A 22,285-nucleotide genomic window follows, 5' to 3' on the forward strand; every position below is an offset into this window, starting at 1 on the left:
GAATATGCATTCCCGGTGGCCTATGAAAGAAGAGAACAGACAGAAAACAATCGTTGGAGCTTATTACTTTTCCAGTAAAAGTTTCTTTAATAGTTTTCTCCAACGAAATCTCTTTTTTAAAAATCTAAAATAAGAATCTCGAAGGCTAGAAGAGAATTGGAGGAAGAAGGAAAACAATGGGCAAGAGACACAGGGTTGTGTCTAACACATTACATGGAGACAGTGCCAGAAATCCAGTTGATAAGAAACCAAATTTTCCACCTAGGCAGGATGCTTTTCCCTTTGTCATTTGACAACCAGGCTGGTATCTCTCCTAGCGTCACTTTTGTCTGAGACCTTTGGGACAATGAGTCTAACATTAAGAGATGTACCATTAAAGACACTGAAGGGACGTCATAGAAAAAGAACAGAAAATAAATATAGATGACTTTGGTGACCACATTTGGCTAATAATACTGTAAGCCTTTGGAATCCAGCAAAGAAAAGTCTTCCCTGAACATTTCAAGTATTTTACATTACTGTGGGCATCTACTTAGAAAAATCTGGTAAAAGACTTTATTGGATTTATATAAGTAATAGTACAGAGTTTTCCCCCTTCATGAGGGGAAGTAGAAAAGGTACCAAAATCATGTTTTGGAAAACACTTAGAAGCAAGTCACTTTATAACAACTCCTTTTACAATATATAACTAGAGTATATGACTATTTCCTTTTATTCTGACTTTAAAAAAGCAAACGGAGAGCAAAACACCTCCATGTTTAACTTAGCTTGTATTGTTTGGCACAAAACATAGTCAGATGGTCCAAGATTGGTACAACCCGTGTACAGATTGTATTTAAAACAGCAGTGGTATTTCAGTATGTGAACTCTCAGATTGATTCAGTTGTTTGGGCTATCTTCTTGTTCAAGTTGAGATCTAGAGTAAAACAGTGGAGACTACAGACTGCAAAGCACCACAAAGGCTTCTTTAATGGGGACAAGGACTTTAGGTTGAATAGGTAGGATACAGATGGCTCAAAGTCAGTGTGCCTTCAGCTTCTAGAAAGGGATCAAAGAGGCCACAGCCCTGTGGTCCATCAGACTAGTTAACTATAGAGATTAAATTAGCTCTGGGCATTCAGCTTTCAACAGTCATAACTTTGTAGGCTCCTAAGCGTTCAGTACAAAGGGAAAATCTTGTCCCACAGCGTGTATCTGTGCTCTATACCCCAGAGTAAGTAAGACAAAGGTACTCATATGGGATGGAGGGAACTATGAAGGAGCTCTCCTTTCATCCTATTCTTCCAGTCTTCTCTTTCTTTACTTCTCCTCATCTCTTTTCTTTTCCCTTCTCCCTCCCTTAAAACAGAATGCTAAGCTAATCCTAGCAAACATCAGTAATTTGAAACAAAGTGGGAAAACTCTCGACAGGCCACTGCTTCTCTGGCTGCAGCTGGATGCAGAACCTCGTTTCACTGATTCATAACTTCACCGAGGTGGCGGATGGACTGGATACACTTCGTGCTGAGAAACTGCCACCTGGGTTGTCTGCAGCCTACGGGCACTATGGGCAAATCCCAGAGAGCTGTGCAGGTTGGCAAGCAGGGCGGGGGTTCTCTCGTAGAAGTCCTGCTCACAAAAGGGGCTTTCACATTTCCTTCCATTATTTTGTTTGGAAGCCTCATTCTAAATATTCCAGCCACCATGGCCTTCTCCTTTCCCTTTTAACTTGTACAGCACTTCATCTGTACCATGTGACACTCTAATTCAGGGCCATCTCACAGCGTAGAGGATTTCCAGGTCCTCCCAAGTACCAAGCTCAGAAGGACAGGAATCACTTTCCTCTCTTGAAATTTTGAAAACCCCAATTGTTCTTTCTTGCGGGGAAAGCAGATTTCCACAATATCAAGAGCCATTGGTGTGAAGGTCATAGAGAATGTGGGTAAATAACCAAGGGCTAGACCTCTTTTAACGTCTGGATTCTCCAAGAACGTGTCTTGCCAAGGACTTACACACAGAAGGCTTTCTTCTACACAACTTTTACCTTAAGGGACCCTTGTCCCTCAAGAGACAATCAGGGAAGAGGCATCGTATGACTGTCCCTTGCTTTCTCAACCTTAAGCAGCTTGACAGACTCTACTTCTACAACTCAAGCCAAGAACAGAGGCTCTGAGCACAGTCTTCCAACCAGATATTCTGCCCCTAGTTCAAGTATAAGGTTCCTGGGAAGTCTGACTTCAGCTCAGATCTCAGCTCCAAGTGCAGTAATTCCTCATCCTTCCTATAAAAGCAGGAGGCTAAGCACACATTTATCCCCAACAACTCTTTTTAAGCCTCTAACAGCACAATAAAACTCAGTTTCCCATCTGGAGCAATGAGATTATTCCAAAAGTTATCAAGCTCTTGGTTTGTTTATATCTTCCGCTCAGTCCTGTTTCCTGTTTTCTTTGCGAAGCAATTTGATAAAACCTAAATAAACTGGCCACGAAAAAAAAATGTTTTGTTTCTTAAGATAGCTAAAGGAAATAATGAGGAAGGTATTACTGCCAATAGTGTCTACAGAGAGTTGGCTCAAGTGATACACTTGCTACAATCCCCAGTACTGAGAAGATGCCTTTTCTGAAATAAGATAGCTATCTGGTCATAAACTGAAGTTCTTTAGATGACTAGACAGAAGAAGGGGTTCTAGCCAGGTTTCCTAAACCAGAATTTGAAGTGCTAGAAATGGAGAGACTCCTTAGGGAAGGTGTAACTCTCAAGAGCACAGGAGGACAAGCTGATTTGAAGCCCCCATGACTGTTTTCAAGTACGTACCCTTGCAGTAACGCCCATCTGATGCAAGCTGGAATCCAGGTTTGCAAATACACTTAAAACTACCGTCTTCGTTGATGCACATCCCATTAAGGCACATGTTTCTTATGCTGCATTCATCCATATCTGAAAAAGAAAATGATTTTTACACATTTCTGTTAGCATACATTAGTTGTACAAAGGGCTTCATGTGACATGTCGCTATGTGCGTACCACGTACCTTAAGCATGCTCACCCTCTCCATGGCTCTCCCTCTGCCTCCTTTCCCCCCTTCCCAAAACAATCTCAACAACTTCATGGTTCCATTTCCACACACAGTACTTTGACCGTTTTCACTTCCTACGGCCTCTCTTTTCACCCTCCCCTTCCCCACTAGTACCCATTCCAGGACAGGAACTGTTTCATACTCCTGTGATTATTTTTAGCGTATGCTTATTGTTCAAAGGGATTTAAGAGCATCTTTTTACAGTCAGAAGAGTGTACAAAGAAAGCCAGCCTGGATGACTATAATTTCATTTCTTAGTTCTGCTTTTTTTCCATTATGATAACCTAATGCTAATTTTCATTCAAATTATATCATACTGAGAGAGGTATCTCAAGTTCAATCTGATTTAGTGGAAGTTAGCAGGATTGTTGTGGGAGTAGTTGACAAACTGAAATGTGTGTTAATATGCCTGGTGGGCATATTTCTATTACAGACTCAAATCTCCTCTAACACATGGAAAGTAGAGGCAAAAACCAAGACAAATGAGGCTTGAATAATATTTAAGCTATGTTTGGGTACTTTAAAAGTGGATATCAGAAGACAGCTTGTAATTTGAAGAAATCTTAGGGGTAAAAAAAATAATTTTCTTTTGGGTTGGTCGTGGGGCTTGAACTCTGGGCCTGGGCACTGTCCCTCAGCTCTTCAGCTAAAGACTAGCGCGCTACCACTTGAGCCATAGCACCATTTTCGGTTTTCTGGTGGTTTATTTTTTTGTTTTTTGTTTTTTGTCGGTCACTGGGCCTGAGCTCTGGGCCTGGGCATTGCCCCTTAGCTCTTCAGCTCAAGGCTAGTGTTCTACCACTTGAGACACAGTGCCACTTCTGCTTTTTCTGCTTATGTGGTGCTGAGGAATCGAACCCAGGGCCTCATGCATGCAAGGCAAGCGCTCTACCACTGATCTACCTTCCCAGACCCTTCTGGTGGTTTATTGGAGATAGGAGTCTCACGGGCTTTCTTGCCTGGGCTGGCTTTGAACCGCGATGCCTCCTGAGTAGCTAGGATTACAGACGTGAGCCACTGATGCCCAGCTGAAAAAATGATTTTGTTTTTGCATTTTTAGGTACTGGCGTTTGAATTCAGGTTAGAACTTACTAGATGGGTGCACTACCAATTAAATAGTGCACCTTTTTCATAATGGTTACTTTTTTTAGATAGGGTTTTGATTCATGCTTAGCTGGCCTGGACTTCACCGATAAGCTAATTTGTGTGTCCCCAAATTGCTGGAATGACAGGCACCAGCAATCGCACCTAGTCATTGGAGGATATGGAGTATTATGAACTTCTTTGCTGCTGTTGGGCTAGCCTTGAATTTTAATACCCTGATCTCTGCCTCTCAAGTTTAAAGGTTTCAACCATTATGTTCAGCTAAAAAAAATGGATTTTTAAAATATTAGTCTCAACTATAAAATATAGTGAAGCCAACTAACCTGTAGGATCCCTTGATTATAAGCATTTCAATTTGAAATGCTACGTTAGGTAATATTACAGCCCTCTTGAGGGGTATTTGCTTCTGTAGATATGTTTTCACTTATAGGCTTTAGTCAAACCAAAAGTAATTTATAACTTTTCCCTTTGTTTCTTTTTTTTTCTTAAAAAAAAAAAAAAAAACAGCTTCTACCCAACTGGGAATTCTGGCACCAAGTCTTTAAATTGAATCACTAAGATAATATTCTGCCAAAAATGTTTCTAGGAACAATTTTGAAATTCTTATAATGCATAAATAGATTCTTGGGATCTCTCCCAAAGACATTGGAAAACATGATAATGAGCACTCTTCACTGGTGCTTAAGGTCTGCAAGGTGAAAACTCATCCACAATAGCTGTATTTCCTGTCCAGGAAATACCATATGGGTATAAAGCAGAAGTATCTCAATTTGGAACAAAGTGATGAATACAAGAGGTAATACAACTGAATGTTGAAAGAGTCGATGTTTCTCTCAACCCAATTTTATATCCCCAGGTACTGATCAGTGAATGTAATTTTTAGGCAGACACTTGGGACAAAATGATTATGAGAATATATTTGTTTAGAGGTACCCCGTTTTTTTAATCCCATAATGAGCCAGGCAAGGTGGCTCATGTCTGTATTCCTAGCTACTCAGGAAGATCAGGAAGATGATAGCTCCTGGCCAATCTCAGGCACAAAATAAAATGAAATAGTAAGACTGTCTATTATAAATGGAAGAGGCAGAGCATGGTGGTTCATGCTTCTCATCTCAGGTATGGAAAGAAGTATGAAATAGGAGGTTCAAAGTCCAGATATTGGCAAAAAGCAAGAGCCCATCTCAAAATAACCAGTGTGAAAAGGGCAGAAGGTATGGCTCGGAGGTAGAGTACCCTCCTCACAAATGTGAGACCTGAGTTCAAACTAAAGTTAGTACAAATCTTAACTGCATAAAATTAGAAACTCATGAATTAGGCTGCAAAAGTTTCAACATTACTGGGAAACTTCAAAGTGAAAAGCTCCCATAGCATATTAAAATGGGATTTTGCCCATGTGAATACAGCACATGCCTCTTATGGGAAATTCTCTGCCTCCCAGAGAGCAAACTGTGAAATGTATTTAGTATAGTGATGCTTCACTGAATATCTGGTATTGGCACAGTGGTGGGAAGAGGGGTGTGACCTCAGGGCACCATCATTACCTTCACAGTTCTTTCCATCCCGGGTTACGTGAAAGCCCGCGTTACACACGCAGTGGAAACTCCCGTCCGTGTTGATACAGCGTCCATGATTGCAGATCCGGCCATTCTGCAAACACTCATCGATGTCTGAGATCAGAGATGAAAAGGAAAAAAAATAGCTTCATTTAAGGCAGTTACAATTATTTTATTTCTCCCTCTACTTCAAAACCCATGACCTTTGTCGTGGGTTGTAATTATTTGATAATATTCTTCAATATAATGTATTACCAAATGACATGTTATGTAGGATTATCAGTGTTCAAAAGCTATATGTAGCAGGGACACAGAAATAGAGGGAAACAGGTGAACAAATGTAGCAGTGGTACTCACTAGACATTATGTTGAAAATGAACTTTACAATGTGTGGGCGGGGACAAGAGGGAAAACCTGGGAGTGAGGGAAGGGGTGACATTGTCCAAAAAGAAATGTACTCTTGGGGCTGGGAAGGTGGCTCAGTGGTAGAGCACTTGCCTTGCATGCATGGGGCCCTGGGTTCGATTCCTCAGCACCCCATAAGCAAAAAGAAAAAAGCTGGAAGTGGTGCTGTGGCTCAAGTGGTAGAGTGCTAGCCTTGAGCTGAAGAGCTGAGGGACAGCACCCAGATCCAGAGTTCAGGCCCCACAACCGGACCCCCCCCCCACCCAAAAAAAGGAATGTACTCTTTACCTGACTTATGTAATTAGAACACCTTTATAATAAAAATAATTTTTAAAAGCTATATAACATGGAAAAGAACTATATAATCTCATTCAAACTAACCTAATTTCTATAAGATCACTTATATCTCAGACCTGCTAATAATGAAGATTCTTCACCATTTTACTAGCTAATCTGTTAAGTAGTATACATCACTATTTATATTAAATTTTGGCTGATATCTTTCAATACATGAAAGGCAGATCTTATATCTAATTCAGAGTAGTAAGACAGACAAGTTATTTAAAAAATTACTGAATTCCCCTGATAACCATCAATCACACAACTCTGAAAAAAATCCACCTTCCTCATAGTAGTTCTGGTGCAAATTTAATGCTTACGTATTCGTAGTCACTTTTATAACTTTAGAGGTGTTCTATCTACCAAATAAAATATTGTGTATGGGAGGCTTTCCCCTTTTTATCTATCATGTTTAATATTACGTCAAAGTAAACCATAGAGCAAACTATGGACACATTAAAAATGACCATAAACTGTTTCTCACCTCCCATTTAAAGAGTAATAATCTGCTCAAAGTAGACACTGTGGAACGCTGTGTTATCTGTTTCCCTTTGATTCTAGAAACTCCAAACGGGATGAACATCAAACAGATGAACACAGATTGCCTTGTCTACACAGCATGCCATCCTCTCCATTATTCATCCCCAGTTGATAGGGAGATGAACCAAATTCCGTTGGAAGGACACCTCTATGCAGAGCAGAGGCCTCATTTGCTTGAGTGTAACAAGAGCCCTGCCCAGCCCCGGACAAGAAGAATGTGCATTTAGAGCATATCAGTTTTTCTGCCTACCCTGTGTCTGCACCATGTCTTGTGGTTGACCTCTTGCACGCACTCTCTTTCTGGGCAGATTGTGCAGTGGTTTCTACACAAGGCATTGAACTAGCTGAGGCAGTCTGGGCTTTTGTTCTGTCTGATCTTTGTGCCAACAACCTACGATGTTTTTGTCTCTCCTTTATTTCTCAATCCTTGCTAAAATCTGACTTGCTCTACACTCCAAAAAAAGAAAAAAAAAAAAAAAGAGAGCCAAGTATTCTTAGGCAGATTTTTTTTTTTTTAGGTTTTTCTGATATTTGAGGTCCAAGGTTAAAATTAAACAGGAAAGAGTCTATCCACAGCCTGGCTCCACCACCCTCAGATCTGCCACTGTGGCCGCCATGTCCTCCAGGGCCAGCATGAGCGCCCTGCAGCTCCTGGTAGAGCAACTCAAGCAGGAGGGCGGTGGGGAGCAGCTGCAGAACTGCAATGGTACTATATACAGAAGGCCGGCAAGGATGCCCTGCTGCCCGGTGTTCGGCAGGAAGCGATCCTGTCCCGGAACCCAGGTCCTGTGCTTTATTTTAAAGACCGTAGAGAAGAAGTCCAATGAGGAATATCTGCCTCCACATCTGAAGAAAATAACTCTTTTCCAGCCACGTGATGATTCGATTGTTAAGATTTTTTCTGTGGCTTGGTTGTGCAGCCAGAGTTATACAGAAATGAATGATTTTCCTACTCAAATAAGGTAACTGAGTGAAGGAGTAGAGTTCTAAGTAATAATAACCTAGTTCTTTTGCTGAAGTGCCTTTATATTAAGACAAACAACCACCCTTACTGCCAAATACACCTCTTTCATAAGTGAATCTGTTTCTGCTATATCTGGAATATTATGTATCTTTTATTTACTGGGTGTTTATATTTAGGAAGAAAAGCATTTTTGTTTATTAAAACAATTGAATATTTGTAACTTGTTCCTAAGACTTTTAGACTCCAATAAAATTTATTCCTTTCTCATGGATTTACAATTACTAAATGAAGATAAAGCATAAAATTAAGATGGATAAATCACCTTTACTGACCAAAAGATGTCTTTTTTGTTTTACATGAGAAGATTTTAAAATGAGAATGCAATTTGTTTTGTTTTAAACAAAAACTTGGGAGATGTATTTTAGCAAACCTGAAAAGATTAACGTTAATGATGTATATTAGTTTCCCTATCTTGTACATGAAGAAGATTTGAACTTTTTCTTCTTAAGTTTTTTTACTTTATAGTTGTGGTGATATCTTTTTAAAAAACGACTTATTTTCTGTCTTTAAAAAAATGTTTAGCTGGGTGCCAGTGGCTCATGCCTGTAATCCTAGCTACTCAGGAAGCTGAGATCTGAGGATCTTGGTACAAAGCCAGCCCAGGCAGGAAAGTCCATGAGACTCTCATCTCCAATAAACCACTCAGAAAACTGGAAGTGGTGCTGTGGCTCAAGTGGTAGAGCACTTGCCTTGAGCTGAAGACTCAAGGACAGAGCCCAGGCCCAGAATTCAAGCCCCACAACCGACCAAAAAAAATTTAAATTGTGACCTATAAACAGAACATTGCAAATGGTTAAAAACAAAGCAATGCAAAAATATTACAACCTAAAAGAATTCTTCATGTCACAAGGGATTTACTTGGATGATGTGCCTTTCATTTAGTTTTGGGATACTTGTAGAAGGAGTCTTTCTGTTTGTAATAATCTTTGAAGAACTTAGAAACAAATTTCTGCTTAATTCAAAAAAATAAAAATAAAAATATTTTGAGTCCATCATTTTCTCTCTTTACCGGTTTCAGATTTCTATGGAATTCTCACTACTGTTCAGGAAAATTAAAAGTCTGTCATTCAAAGTTGTCTTTTATTGTGCTTCTGTCTTTTCTATCCCTTTCTGTCTAGTAAACTCATGTGCTTTTTGTCTGCTAAGTTTTGGACCATTTTGTGGTGACTTTTATCTTCCAAATAACATGAATGTGATCATAACTTTTAATGTTCAGGTTATGTTTAGCACTAACTCATTTCTTAAAAATCTGGAACAGAGATTTCTTTTCTGCTTACTGTTGTTATGGGGAGGTTTTTTTTGGGGGGGCAGTACATTTTTAATGAGTTTCATCGTAATATTTGCACACATCTATAAAATATACCCTGGCCATGTTCTTAAATTAGTGCCAGAGGTGTGTAAATCATCACCAATCTCTAACACATAAGCCTCAGTTTGATGTCAACCCATTCCTTCATTCTTGGATGAAAAATTAACAAGCAACAGTGTTGCTTTTTTAAAATGAAGTTAAAAATAGGATATTCTCCCAAGTACAGAAGTATCTTCGAAAATAATTTTTTGAATACTTGTCCGATTTTCATGTTATTATCTCCAAAGTGACGATTTTGGAAATAAAACACCAAAAATAAAAAAACAATAAACATAGGATTGCATTAGCTTCGTTGGGCCTGGGTTATTTAAACTCCAGTGAAGGCTTTTAAAGCAAAGATTGCATGTGGCATTCATATCTCATATTTCACAAGAGAACCATACCTCGGCACTCCGTCCTGGTAAGGGTGCTCTGATAGCCAGCTCGGCAGTGACAGGTGTATGAGCCCTGAGTGTTAATACATTCTCCACCAGTACAAGGGTTTTTCTCACATTCATCAACATCTGTAACACAAAGTAAGTTTTAGTAAGAGATTAGCCATAGCTTGTAATTCTAATACTTTCTCAACTTTAAGACTTCTTTCTCTTTCTTTCTTTATTTCTGTTGTTGTTGTTGGTCGTGGGGCCTAAACTCTGAGCCTGGGCTCTGTTTCTGAGCTCTTCAGCTCAAGCCTAGTTCTCTACCACTTGAGCCATAGTGCCATTTCCGCCTTTTTCTGCTTATGTGGTGCTGAGGAATTGAACCAAGGGCCTCATGCATACAAGGCAAGTGCTCTTCCACTGAGCCACCTTTCCAGCCCCTAAGACATATTTCTTTTAAAAAATAAATAGCACAAGGAAAGTTTTTTTTTCCTGGTTCTACCACAATATGCTGTGTCTCTAGCCATTTGGAAGACTGCTGGAGTAGTTCAAGAATATTATTTCCAGTGTCAGTTTTCACAGAAAGATTCCAAGTGCATAGCAACTCAATGCTCTGAGCTAATAAATGTTTTCTCTTTCCTGAATCTGGCCTAAGAAAATTAAACAGACTAACATTTCACAAGTAGTTTCTCAACAGGATTCAGAATATCTTTGAAAGCTCTTAAGCTTCCTTTTTCACCGAAAAGAAAGTTTATTTCGGATGCTATAAGGCTCACACCTATAATCCTAGCTATTCAAGAGGCTGAAATCTGAGGATCACGGTTTGAAGCTAGCCCAGGTAGGAAAGTCCATGAGACTCTTCTCTCTAACCATGAGAAAACCAGAAGTAGAGCTGTGGCTCAAAGTGGTAGAGTGCTTGCCTGGAGTGAAAGAGATGAGAGACAGCGCCTGGGCCCTGAGTTCAAGCCCCACAACTGAGAAAAAATGAAAGAAAGAAAGAAAGAGAGAGAGAAAGAGAGAGAGAGAGGGAGGAAGGAAGGAAGAAAGGAAGGAAGGAAGCAAGGAAGGAAGCAAGGAAGGAAAGGAGGGAGGGAAGGAAGGAGGGAGGGAGGGAAGAAGAGAGGGAAGGAGGAAGGGAGAGAAGGAGGAAGGGAGGGATGGGCGAATGGGAAAAAAAAGAAAGTTAGTTTACTCATATCTTAAGTGTTGTCTATGAGTTCTGTGAAGAATCTTTAACCCAAACATGAATGGATTATACTTTAAAACTCAGAGAACAAACTCTTCACAGATGCCTTCCATGTAAGGGGTCCCATTAGGGTTACCATTGTTCAGAAAAATCAGTGTAGGTAAACTATTTTCCAGTGCTCTGTTTATTAAGATGAGAAACTTAGGCTTAGTGAAGATAACCTACTTATCCACAGGCTTCTCTGGAGCAGACGCAGGTCTGACCTCACATTTCCTAGCCCTGAGCAACATGGTTTTCTACCTTGTTCTAGATGAGCTCTGGCAGCTTGGGGGGGGGGGGGGGGTAGAATGGGGAGGGGGGTGGCAGGGAGGGAACTACTCATATCTGCTTATTTTACATTCATAGAACTGGAATTTATACCAGAACATAAATGTAATGTTAAAAAAGAAAATGGCACTGAAAGTAAATGGGACAAAGGGCGAACCAATTCAGCAGCGATACTTACTAGACAATATATTAGAAGTGAACTATACAAGTTGAGGGGAAAGGGGGTCGGAGGAAAAAATTGGGAGAAAATGAGGGAGGGGGTAACATCCTTCAAAAAGGAATGTACTCATTACTTGACTTATGTAACAGTAACCCCTCTGTACATCACCTTTACAATAACATTTAAGTTTTTTTTTAAAATAATTAAACGGCAGTAGGGCACTGGTGGCTCACACCTGCAATCCTAGCTACTCAAAAGGGTGAGATCTGAGGTTTGCAGTTCAAAACCAGCCCAGGCAAGAAAGACTACAATCTCCAATTAACTACCAAAAAAATACAGAAGTGGTGCTGTGGCTCAAGCGGTAGAGTACTAGTTTTGAACAATAACAACAAACTCAGGGACAGGCAAAAAAAAAAAAGCAAATGGCAACTATTTTTGGATTCATCCAACTAACGGTGTGATGTGTCCTCCCTGCACTAGTTGAAACGTCTTTTCAGCAAACTGAAATTTCTGCAGTTTTTAACAGCTACATAAAGTTGGCAATCAATCCACTTAAATTAGCAAAATGTGCAAACTTTTATGATTTGGATCACACTTTCTTTTTTTAATTTAGAGCCTTGTGCTTGCTCGGCCAGTGCTCTACCACTAAAGCCATACCTCTAGCCCTTTTTACTTCAGGTATTTTTTTTTTCTTTTTCTTTTTTCTGCTTATGTGGTGCTGAGGATTCGAATCCAGGGCCTCATGCATGCAAAGCAAAGCACTCTACCACTGAGCCACTTTCCCAGCCCACGTTAGGTAATTTTATAAATGGGATCTCTTACCTTTTTTTGCCCTGGGGCCCTGATTCTTTTACCTCCCTAAAAGCTGGATTTTGATAGGATATCTTAGGTTGCAGTTACAGGCAAGGTCCCTGAAAATATTTTACTATGACAAAAGTCATTGCGGTACATAGAATGCATCCCCAAATATATTCACTTCCTATCCTAGTTTGTAGAACCTGGGAATATGCTCCATGATAAAGAAAGAATTCAAGTGTCAGACGGTACTAAGATTGCTAACTAGGTGGCCTTAAACATCGAGCTGATGCCAGAGGATTATGGAGCCCCTCAGTGCTAATTCTTATCGTTCCACTACTTTCCTTAGACCAATTTTCTCTATTGCCAGTTCATATCAGATCATCATCAGCATGATTATTATTCTCTTCACTCATTGGCTCTATTATGAGCTGAATATGGATAAATATATTCACTTTTTAATGTTTTTGAAAATGAAAAAAAAGCATTTCTTGTATTAGACAAGTATGCAATTGCAAAAGCACTTAAAGCAGAAGAGAGAGTTGGAAGAGAAAATGAGAGAATCAGAGACAGGTTTGAAGATGCTACTTTGCTGTGAAGATGAAGGAAGAAGCCTAGAAGTGACTTCTGGTAGCTAGAAAAGTCTAGGAAAGACAAGGAAATAAATGCACTCTTTCTGATAGTTCACAAAAGAAACACAGCCATGTCACTACCTAGAATTAAACGAATTAAGACTTGTATCAGACCAATGAAACTGAAAGATAATAAATCTGAATGTGAAGCTGGGAATGTGGCTTCGGGGTAGAGTGCTTACCTAGAGTGCATGAAGCCCTGGGTTCGATTCCTCAGTGCCACATAAACTGAAAAAGCTGGAAGTGGTGCTGTGGCTCAAGTAGTAGAATGTTAGCCTTAAGCAAAAGAAGCTCGCGCACAGTGCCCAGGCCCTGAGTTTAAGCCCCAGGACTGGCAAAGAAAAAAAAAAACTGTGTTTAAGCCACTGAGATTAAGGTAAGTTGTTACAGCAGCAATAAGCCAATGCAGTCATGCAATAACATTGTAATGGCCTCTTGATGCAGTCTAGTGATCGATCACGTACCAATACACTCCCCGCGGAGGTCCAGCTGGAATCCTTTGTTGCACTCACACCGGTAGCTCCCAGGAGTTGGAATGCAGCGCCCATTTTGACAGAGATAGCGGACCAACTGACAGTAATCAGTGACATTGAATGGCAGTACCCCTAGAACAACAACAGTGAGCCCCATTAAACTGATTTAGAATGATGGCATCCTTGATCAGTACTTCATCTAGCAATAATGGGCAAGATGCTAAGTCATGATGGAAGGAGGACACTCTTTGGGTCAAGGTCACTGTACAGGTGTGCTGGGACAGCACGTTACCAGCCTTGCCTTCAGAGATCACATGTGCATGGTGCTGCAGGCAGAGAGGAACGGCAGCTGGGCTGCAGCCTGCTTCTCCTGACCCTCCTCAGCTCCTCCTACTCTAACCTACCTACATTTTGGGGGAAATACCCTGTTGTATACTAAACAACCCAACGTATACTTTTGTGCCTCCTCTAGTATTCATTCATTTCGTGGAGCAGACTTCAGTCTCTCCCGTAACTCTGTCTCTGAAAATATTAATAACAAAAGAACATTAATTTCTAGGAAAATACAAAGGACTTTTATTTCTATCTGTGCAATAGGAAAACTGAGAAACGTATATACAACGATATATAAGTGAAATTTTTTTAGCCTAATAATTCGTAAATCCATTTAATGCCTAAAGCAGCACAAGCAACTGTCCACTTTAACCTGATTCATGCAAACATCAACAACCACAACAAGATAGCTTTCGTATTCTTACTTGGTGGCTCCCGAGATGGAGATGGGTAGGGATACTCTGGCGGTGGCCGGGGGACCGGAAGTACAGGTCCAGGAGGAAAGACGGGAGGAACAGGTTGAACTGGAGGAATGGGCCCCAGGGGTGGGGGAGGGTATTCTGGTCTTCCAGGAAATACCATGGGAACCGAGCACAGCTTGTTGAAATCCTCTGGGGGAAAATAACAACAACAATATAACACAATAAGCTGAGCAGTCATTGACACCATAGGTCCACAGAAGACACTCTTTGAAAAGAAATCGTTGAATAAAACCCATTTTCTAAGCACACTGGTCAACTGGAGAAAAAGGAAAAAAAGAACTCTGAATGACTTTATTGCCATCTGAATGCCCACAGCAAAAAAGCATATGGAAATAATAATTCAAATCCAAATATGTGTCACATGCATCGCCCAAAGTCTACAGGTCCCTCCCTGTATATAAAGTTTACTTTATGGAAAACATGCACATTCTTCATTCCAATTCCACCTGTGGATTTCAGAGGGCTCTAAGGAGAACACCAAAAAGCTTAGGCTTTGTTTAATTGTGATGGGATGTCACAGAAGGTCTCCCGAAGAGGTAGGAGGTGACTGACCAGAGGAATCTTTCAGGTCACTTTTGCTGCGATCTGGAGAATGTACGGATGGGGGACAAAGCGGATGCAGGAGGTCAAGGTCAGGAGGAGGCTGTCCGGACAGAGGAGGCAATGATGGATATGGACAGAAGGGGACATTCTTGCCTCAGCATGTTTTCGAAATAAACAGGTAGTGTTGGGAGAAGGAGGAAATGTCAGAGTGAGACTTCAAAATTTCTTCACTCATATTTCATACTTGCAACTCAGATTAAGTTTATGTTTTCAGAGAATTCTATTACTGCATTTTTATCTAGAACTTCAGCCCACAGAGAGTCTGTAGTACTCAACTGTATTGAGAAAGGATTTGTATATTGTTTATGTTTCCCTGACTCAGGATGCTATAATCCCTTCTGTCAAACCACAATGATCAAAGACTCCTTCCTATAGAGAGTTATTGTCTCACCAGGAATAAGCATCATTCCCTGAGAACCTGCTTCTGCCGTATTTCTACCAATGAGACTGTGTGGTCTTTGAAGTCGAGGATCATGTACAACTCATACCTAATTCTCATTCTCAGCCTGCCTCTGTAGAATGCACCTAAGAGGATTTCATTATACGGTGGATTTCCGTGAATGACAACTCTATTAGGGGTTCACTTTGTTTCCAAGCACTTGTTCAGTGCTTGTGCCAGTTCAGCCTTTCTTTTGAAATTCCTTTCAGACATGTATAAAAGAAGTTGAACAGCTTATCCGTATTTTTGCTAATGAGGTGGCTATATTACCTTAAGAATGCCATTAAACTCGTCTTAAGCCCCATAGGAAAGTATATCACACTGGGTCCTAAACTCTTTCCTACTTTCTAGAGATTAATAATTTTCTCATGAACTCTTTTCTATGCAGATCAACAACAGAGGCTGATTTTGTTCATCTGACCTCTATTTTTCCTATCTCCATTTAGCCCAGAGATTACATATATGTATATTATATATAATTATATGTTATATATAATGCAATTATATTATAGTGTAATTATGTAAAGTACATAGTACATATTAAGATACAATTTTAAAGATAATATATTTGCATATTATACTATATAATATATATTAACATGTAATTATATATTAACAGATAATTATGTGTAACATATAATTATATATAATGTATATTATACATATACCCAGAAAAGCTGGCTAACCTAAAATCCTTCCTATATCAGCCTTTTCCATAAGCAGAGCTAACTTCAATAGTTCTGGTCCTAGACCTTCTGGAGAAAAAAAATAATCAAACAAAATAGTTTGCTTAATCAGGCTGTCTCAGGATTGGGCATCTTCTAGTGATGCATTTTGGGGAATGACTCCCTGAAAAGCCATACACAGGAACCCAATGTGCTCCATCTGTTCCAAAGTAGGCCTTCCTGCTGACACCTACCCCTGCCCTAGTCCTTTCTCGGTCAACATGAGGAATTCCTATCAATGCAGCTCACTTTCAAGTTAGCAAAGGCATTTAAAAACAATTCCCTGGGTATCAAAGCCAAATCGTAGTAGGAGGTCATACTTCTTCTAAATAGTGATCTAGTACATGGTCCTGCATTTAACTCCAAAGGGTAGACTGGGGCTGGGGGCATGAAAAAGAGCAAATTAAACAAGATATATGACTTGTTGGATCATAAGATATATATATATATATAAATTTTATTGTTTCTTTAATCCATACTCACAATTTGCAGCAATAAACAAGAAATGTTATAGTAACACCTGTGAGCTGGTCTATATGATGAGAAACTCATATCCTGAGAAGAGTAAACTCTGACGTATCACATTAACTCTGCACTCATCCATCCTTACATTCACTGCCTCTTCTAAACTAACAACTTTTCAGGAATCAAGTTAAAGAAAGCTATTGAGTTCAGTCTTAAGTTAGTATTGATGGAGAAAATAGTACCTATCAGTCCTTTATCTAAAACGCCTTCTGTAAGAAAGATCTTGCTAAATACTCTGAAAATATAAAGAACATTAATATATATATGTAGCGTGTGTGCATATATATATATATATATATATATATATATATATATATGGGATTGCCACGGGTTAGATCTCTTAATGAGACTTACCAAATTGTAAAAAAGCAATCCATGAACACAAGTAGGCACAAGGCAGACAGTATGGGACTGTGCTACAGCAAAATAACAAGCACAACGAAGCTGAAACATTTCCGGCTGGGGTTATCTTGGGAAGCTCATGGATGAAGTTACATTTGACCAGATCCTTAATGCATAAGACAGTATATTGCAAGAAAAGATTATAAGAATGGGAGTAGGAAAAAGGACCTGAACTGTGCAGAAGTTTCAGATAAAAGGACAGATTGCAATTAGAAAAGTTTAGACTACATTGAAGGAAAACTGAATTGCAGAATCTAATTAGAAAACAAAGCTACCATAAATACCAACTGTTAAAGGATGAACTGGGATCAGATTTAGGGACTGCAAATGTTAAGTCAAGAAGTCACATTTTCTTTGGAGGAAAATATGTCTTGGACTATCAAATATTGATTGAGTTCATCCTGGGGAAATTTTTTTTTTTTTTTGTCAGTCGTGGGGCCTGAACTCTGGGCCTGGGCACTGTCCCTGAGCTCCTCAGCTCAAGGCTAATGCTCTACCACTTGAGCCACAGTGCCACTTCTGGCTTTTTCTGCTTATGTGGTGCTGAGGCTCTGCCACTGAGCCACTTCACAGCCCACGGGAAATTTTTTCTGGACATTCCCTAAACATAATTCTTTAATTGAACATGAAATGAGTTATAGGGAAATGTTTGTGGCAGCTGAGGATTTCACGTTGACGAGCTGGGAAGTTCCTGCAACTGTTCCGACTATAGAAAACAGATTTTAGCGGAAATGAAGGGAATATAATAGATAAAAGAGAAGTCATGAAGGAAAAAAAATCAATAGGAATTGGCCAAAGGAAGAGGAAAGAAGAAATGTGTGCACTAGGGAAATGGCTTTATCCTTCTGAGTCATTGAGTACCATATATAAGACACTTAGTAATGAGTAGTATCTGAAAACAGTAGTTTGTACAGACCTTTGCATTTCCCCTGTGCATTATCTGAGGAGATTCTCCAAGAACATCATTTTTCTGGAGTCTTATCTGTTTATCTGCATTTCCCCTTGGGTCTGCATTATACACAATACCACCAGTTGTAAGGGTTGGGTTGGAATACACCCTAATGACCGGAAGGGTTCTTACCTGTTGATCTGATGGGACACATCTCAGGGGCGACTGTGACCCCTGGGGACCAGCATCGGCCGACATCACAGCAGCACTGCATTTTGGTGATCGACTGGGGCAGCTGGTTAGAGCAGCGTCCATTTGCTAGGGCTGTGTAACAGTATCCTGGGCGAACATCTGAAGAGACACACACACACACACACACACACACACACACACAAGCATCCAGTGAGAACAAGCTCCTGCCTTGGTACCTCGATCTCTCATTCCAAGGCAGTGGCAGAGCTGACTCACACCCGTGTCCCACAGAAGCGAGGCTGAGAGCTCAGCGCTCCTATCAGAAGTGCCTTGTCTCGTGCCTTTGGCCCCTGTGTGCTGGTGCCCTTGGCCAAAGTCTTGCTTTCCCAACTCAAGGTGGGAATGAATGGTGAAAACCATATGTGTCATAGGAAGAAATGACACCAGGAAAACCACTAGCAGTGTCAGTTATTTATAAAGACATGTCTCTATTCTGAAGGCAGCCTAGGTTGTCCTTGGTTTCAAACTACTTAATTTGGGCCACTTTAGGCGAACACTTATATAAATGTATTGGAAAACAGCATTAAATCTGTGCTGTGGTCGCTGATCCTTAGACAATCTTCCTTATTTTTCAGCTGGAAATGGTGAGTCTGTGACTTTGTGAGAATTTTTTTTAAAGGAATGAATTACTTCATCCTCAGATCTAATGCTTCTCAGTCAATACTTCCCTTTGTACCAAGGTCTCAACACATTTTATAAAGCTTTAGATATTTATAAGCTCAAAACACCAGTGACTGAAAATAATTCGTTCTATAAAATACAATAGCTCGAGAAGAATTTTATTTTTGGCAGAACAGTATCTTCCAAAGCGACAGGATCAGACACTTTCTTATGTATCATTTTTATTGACTACATCTTCTCTGGTTGTTATGACATCATTTGACATACCACAATGTGACTCTGAGCCACTGAAAGGTCACAACTTTGAGACAATACTGAAAAAAGGAGAAAACAGGAAGTAAGGCACAGGTAGGGACACCCGGTATGTGCTGAGGATGTACCTCTCTTCTAGTAAAAACAGATACCTGCACAGTCCAGCTAAAAGAAAGTTCTGAGACTAGGCAATGGTGGCTCATGCCTGTAATCCTAGCTATTCATGAAGGTGAGATCTGAAGATCATAGTTCAAAGCCAGCCTGAGCAGGTGAAGCCTGTCAGACTCATATCACTAATTAACCACCAAACAAACAAAAACAAACAGAAAAAAAAAAAGCAAAAACAAAAAAGACAACCAACCAAAGTTTTGAAAAGTAAAGAATTTTCTACAGTAAATAAAAATGACATAAAAATAAAAATGAAGGCTAATTTACAGATCTTTAACTTATTTACCTTAAGTGAATAAAAAAAAAAGCTAGACAAACTATGAAAGAAAAGTATAGGTCAGCTTTGAAAACATGGACCAGATAAACTTCAAAAATATAGCATTTCTTCAAGGCTATGTGATACAGGCTTCCTAGCTTTACCTTGATAATAACTACTTGGCCAGACACTGTGGTACGTGCCTGAAATCCAGCTACATCAGAGGTATTGGTAGGAGAACTGTGGGTCAAGGTCAGGTTGTAGGGGGAAAAGTGAAAGACCCTATCTAAAAAAATAAAAAAAAAACAACAAGAGTGCTGTGGGTATATCTCAAGTGGTTGACTAGCAATTATGAGGGACTAAATTTAAACCCTAGTACAGTAGAAGAAGAAGAGGGAGAAAAGGGAAAAGAGGAAGAGGAACAAAAGGAAGAAAAGAAAGAAGAGGAAGAAGAGGAAGAGGAGAAGGAAGAGGAGGAGGAATTACTTGTGATGATATTTAACAAATACCTACTGAGCACCTACTATGTACAAACAAGTAGGCCCACACCCACTAGGCATGGAAGGGCAGTAGTTACTGGTCTTTAAGGGCAGCTTAAACGTAATCAGGAAGACGGAAACACACAGACACACAGGTTCCCCTGTAAATCCACTTATAAAAAGAATGTCTTCAAGGAAGAGAGAAACTGCTTTCACATCAACCCAGTTGAGATGTATTCGAAGACAGAGCCTGAGTGTAAGCACAAAAGGGGACTAGAATAGGGAAGAAGGGTTTTAAGTGGTGTAAGGTGGATGACTAGAAGTATGAAGGAGCTAAATGAATGGTCCACTTGAGGGGGAGAAGTCTGGACTGCAGCAATAGGTTGGTAAGTTTGAGAGAGGGTTAGAGAGTGAAGCCCTTTATTTATTGGGCTGTGCCCAGTCTTAGGATTCTAGAGGAAGTCTTAATACTTGTTACATCTAGAAGCTGTCAAATATTGTGTGATTGTGATATCTTATAAGGAACCCAAATATTACATCAAATAAGGGTGGAATTGTCAGGACATGCAGAGAGCCAGACAGAGAGAAGAGCCGGAGAGAGAGCAAGCAGGATACCACGAAAGAGAGAGAAACAGAGAGAGAGGGGTGGGAGGGAGAGAGGGAGAGAGAGAGAGGGGGAGAGAGGGAGAGGGAGAGGGAGGGAGAGAGAGAGGGAGAGGGAGAGAGAGAGAACAGTAGCAAGGAGTCCTTCAACCTTTGCAGTCCTTGTGGGCCTTACCTAGCATCTGAAAAAAAAAAATCCATTGGACACAGACTGAAAACCATCAGTTTCTAAAGGCTAGTGGAAAACTACTTGAGAATTTTTTTGAGCAGCTGTGTAACTTAATCAAAGCGCAATGTTAGGAAGATAAATCTGACAGGATGGATTGTACAGAGGCCAGGAAACAGGAAGACCAATTAAGGCATCATTGCAAAATTTCTGACCTGAATGAACGGTGACCCTGTGAAGTGACTGAAGAGGAGGGTAACAGCTCCCCATCCTAGCCCCAGGAGGCCTCTGGTTTTACCAGGGTGTTTGAAGTAACCAATACGTTTCCAGTCCCATACCTGCACCCTTCTACCCCAGCTGAGGAGGCCTGATGTGCCCCCCCCCCCCCCCGGCATGCTCAACAAACTTACTCAAAAAAGACTTCCATTGAAGCACTGGTTTTTTTCTTTGCAGTGACATCTTCATTAAACCTACCTACACATCTGGTGCCATCAGGAGAGGTGTAAAAACCAGGAGGACATTTGCAGAAGTAACTGCTGACTGTGTTTGTACATTCGCCCCCATCACAGATTCCAGGGATTGTGCTGCACTCATCGATGTCTGGAACGTAAGAGAAGAAAAGAGTTTGAGTATTGGTAGAAGGCAGGATGACACTAGCAACGGTTATGGGGATTTGGATGCATCACTAGTTAAAAATCACGTCACTGGAAACAGGCATCTTTACAAAATAAAACCTACCCGGAGAAGTAGTGAGTCCAGAATATGTGCTTCTCTTAAAACAGATTTACCCAAGGGGTTTACCAAATTCAAGAGATTAAAGCAAAGTAAACTCACCCCTTTTTAAAATTGAAAATTGTGGTTGTCTCAACAATTAACTTTGGTATGCTAATATGCCAGATGCCATTTAGTTTGAAATTTCACTTTTCCTCTCCTCTCCATGTTTTGTATGGAATTCTACTCCCTACTAATATTCTATGCTCTTCTTTGCTTCCTCTGTTGCTTTTTAATCCAGTTTTCTACAATCAGATAATGAAATCCTTCAGAGAAGCACTGTGGTCTGAGTACTGAGCAAGAGTGGGCCAACTTGAGTGACGGGACCAGGTTGCAAGTACCATCTTTGGTTTTTCATTGGCACACCCAAACTACCATTAGATGGCTTTCTGTGGGTTTGGGGAATGTACACTTGGTGAGACACTGAATCTCCCCAGAGTTTTCTTGAAGAAAGGCCTTGCTGTCCCAGCTCCTGGGGAGGACTGTCAGTACGCTGCCTTTGGCTCTCAGATCTTTTGGGAATCATTGCCTGGGTTACAAAAGGCTGCCTCGTCCAAGGTGGCAGTCTCCTCATGTATTCCACGCCCCATGACAGACACGTCTCAACCCAACGCAGTACAACTCCAAAAGCCACTACTCCAACTCCCCATTTTCTTCTGGGGTTAGCAAAGGTGATTTCTGGGATGTACCACAGCAAACCTTCTCTGTCTGTGCACTCTCTTCTCTTCTCTTTCTCTTCCTCTAGTTAATTCCTTAGTACATCTCCGATTAAGCAAACTGAATACTACAGAGGCCAAAACCAGGGTCAGCCTGGTAGGCCTGAGGCCACTGATCTTCTGAAAAGCAGCTATGCATGTTCCATTAGGACCAATCTGTTTACTATAATAGGAGCTTTGGACGAACCCACGCTACACGTGGACAAATGTGAACATGTGGCACAGAAGAACTTGAGAAGGAAAACTGAGAAATCCTCGTTTAGTGCAGAAGTTAAGTCAGGG

General features: G+C 40.4%; 1 protein-coding gene and 1 pseudogene across 1 annotated transcript in view; one reads left to right on the forward strand and one right to left on the reverse strand.

Moving 5' to 3' along the window:
• Fbn1 (fibrillin 1) overlaps positions 1-22,285 on the reverse strand; it is a 201,121-nt gene that overhangs the window by 84,342 nt on the left and 94,494 nt on the right. Inside the window, exons 8-14 of the mRNA XM_042687479.1 lie at positions 20,991-21,116; positions 17,912-18,070; positions 14,080-14,265; positions 13,313-13,453; positions 9,773-9,892; positions 5,701-5,826; positions 2,794-2,916 (exon numbers count right to left, since the gene is read on the reverse strand). Coding sequence (XP_042543413.1) covers positions 2,794-2,916; positions 5,701-5,826; positions 9,773-9,892; positions 13,313-13,453; positions 14,080-14,265; positions 17,912-18,070; positions 20,991-21,116 — 981 coding nt within the window. The remainder of the gene's footprint in view (positions 1-2,793; positions 2,917-5,700; positions 5,827-9,772; positions 9,893-13,312; positions 13,454-14,079; positions 14,266-17,911; positions 18,071-20,990; positions 21,117-22,285) is intronic.
• LOC122114358 lies at positions 7,612-7,799 on the forward strand (annotated as a pseudogene).

Source organism: Dipodomys spectabilis, unplaced genomic scaffold (assembly GCF_019054845.1).
Source record: "Dipodomys spectabilis isolate Male_0828 unplaced genomic scaffold, ASM1905484v1 ptg000108l, whole genome shotgun sequence".
Lineage (NCBI taxonomy): Eukaryota > Metazoa > Chordata > Mammalia > Rodentia > Heteromyidae > Dipodomys > Dipodomys spectabilis.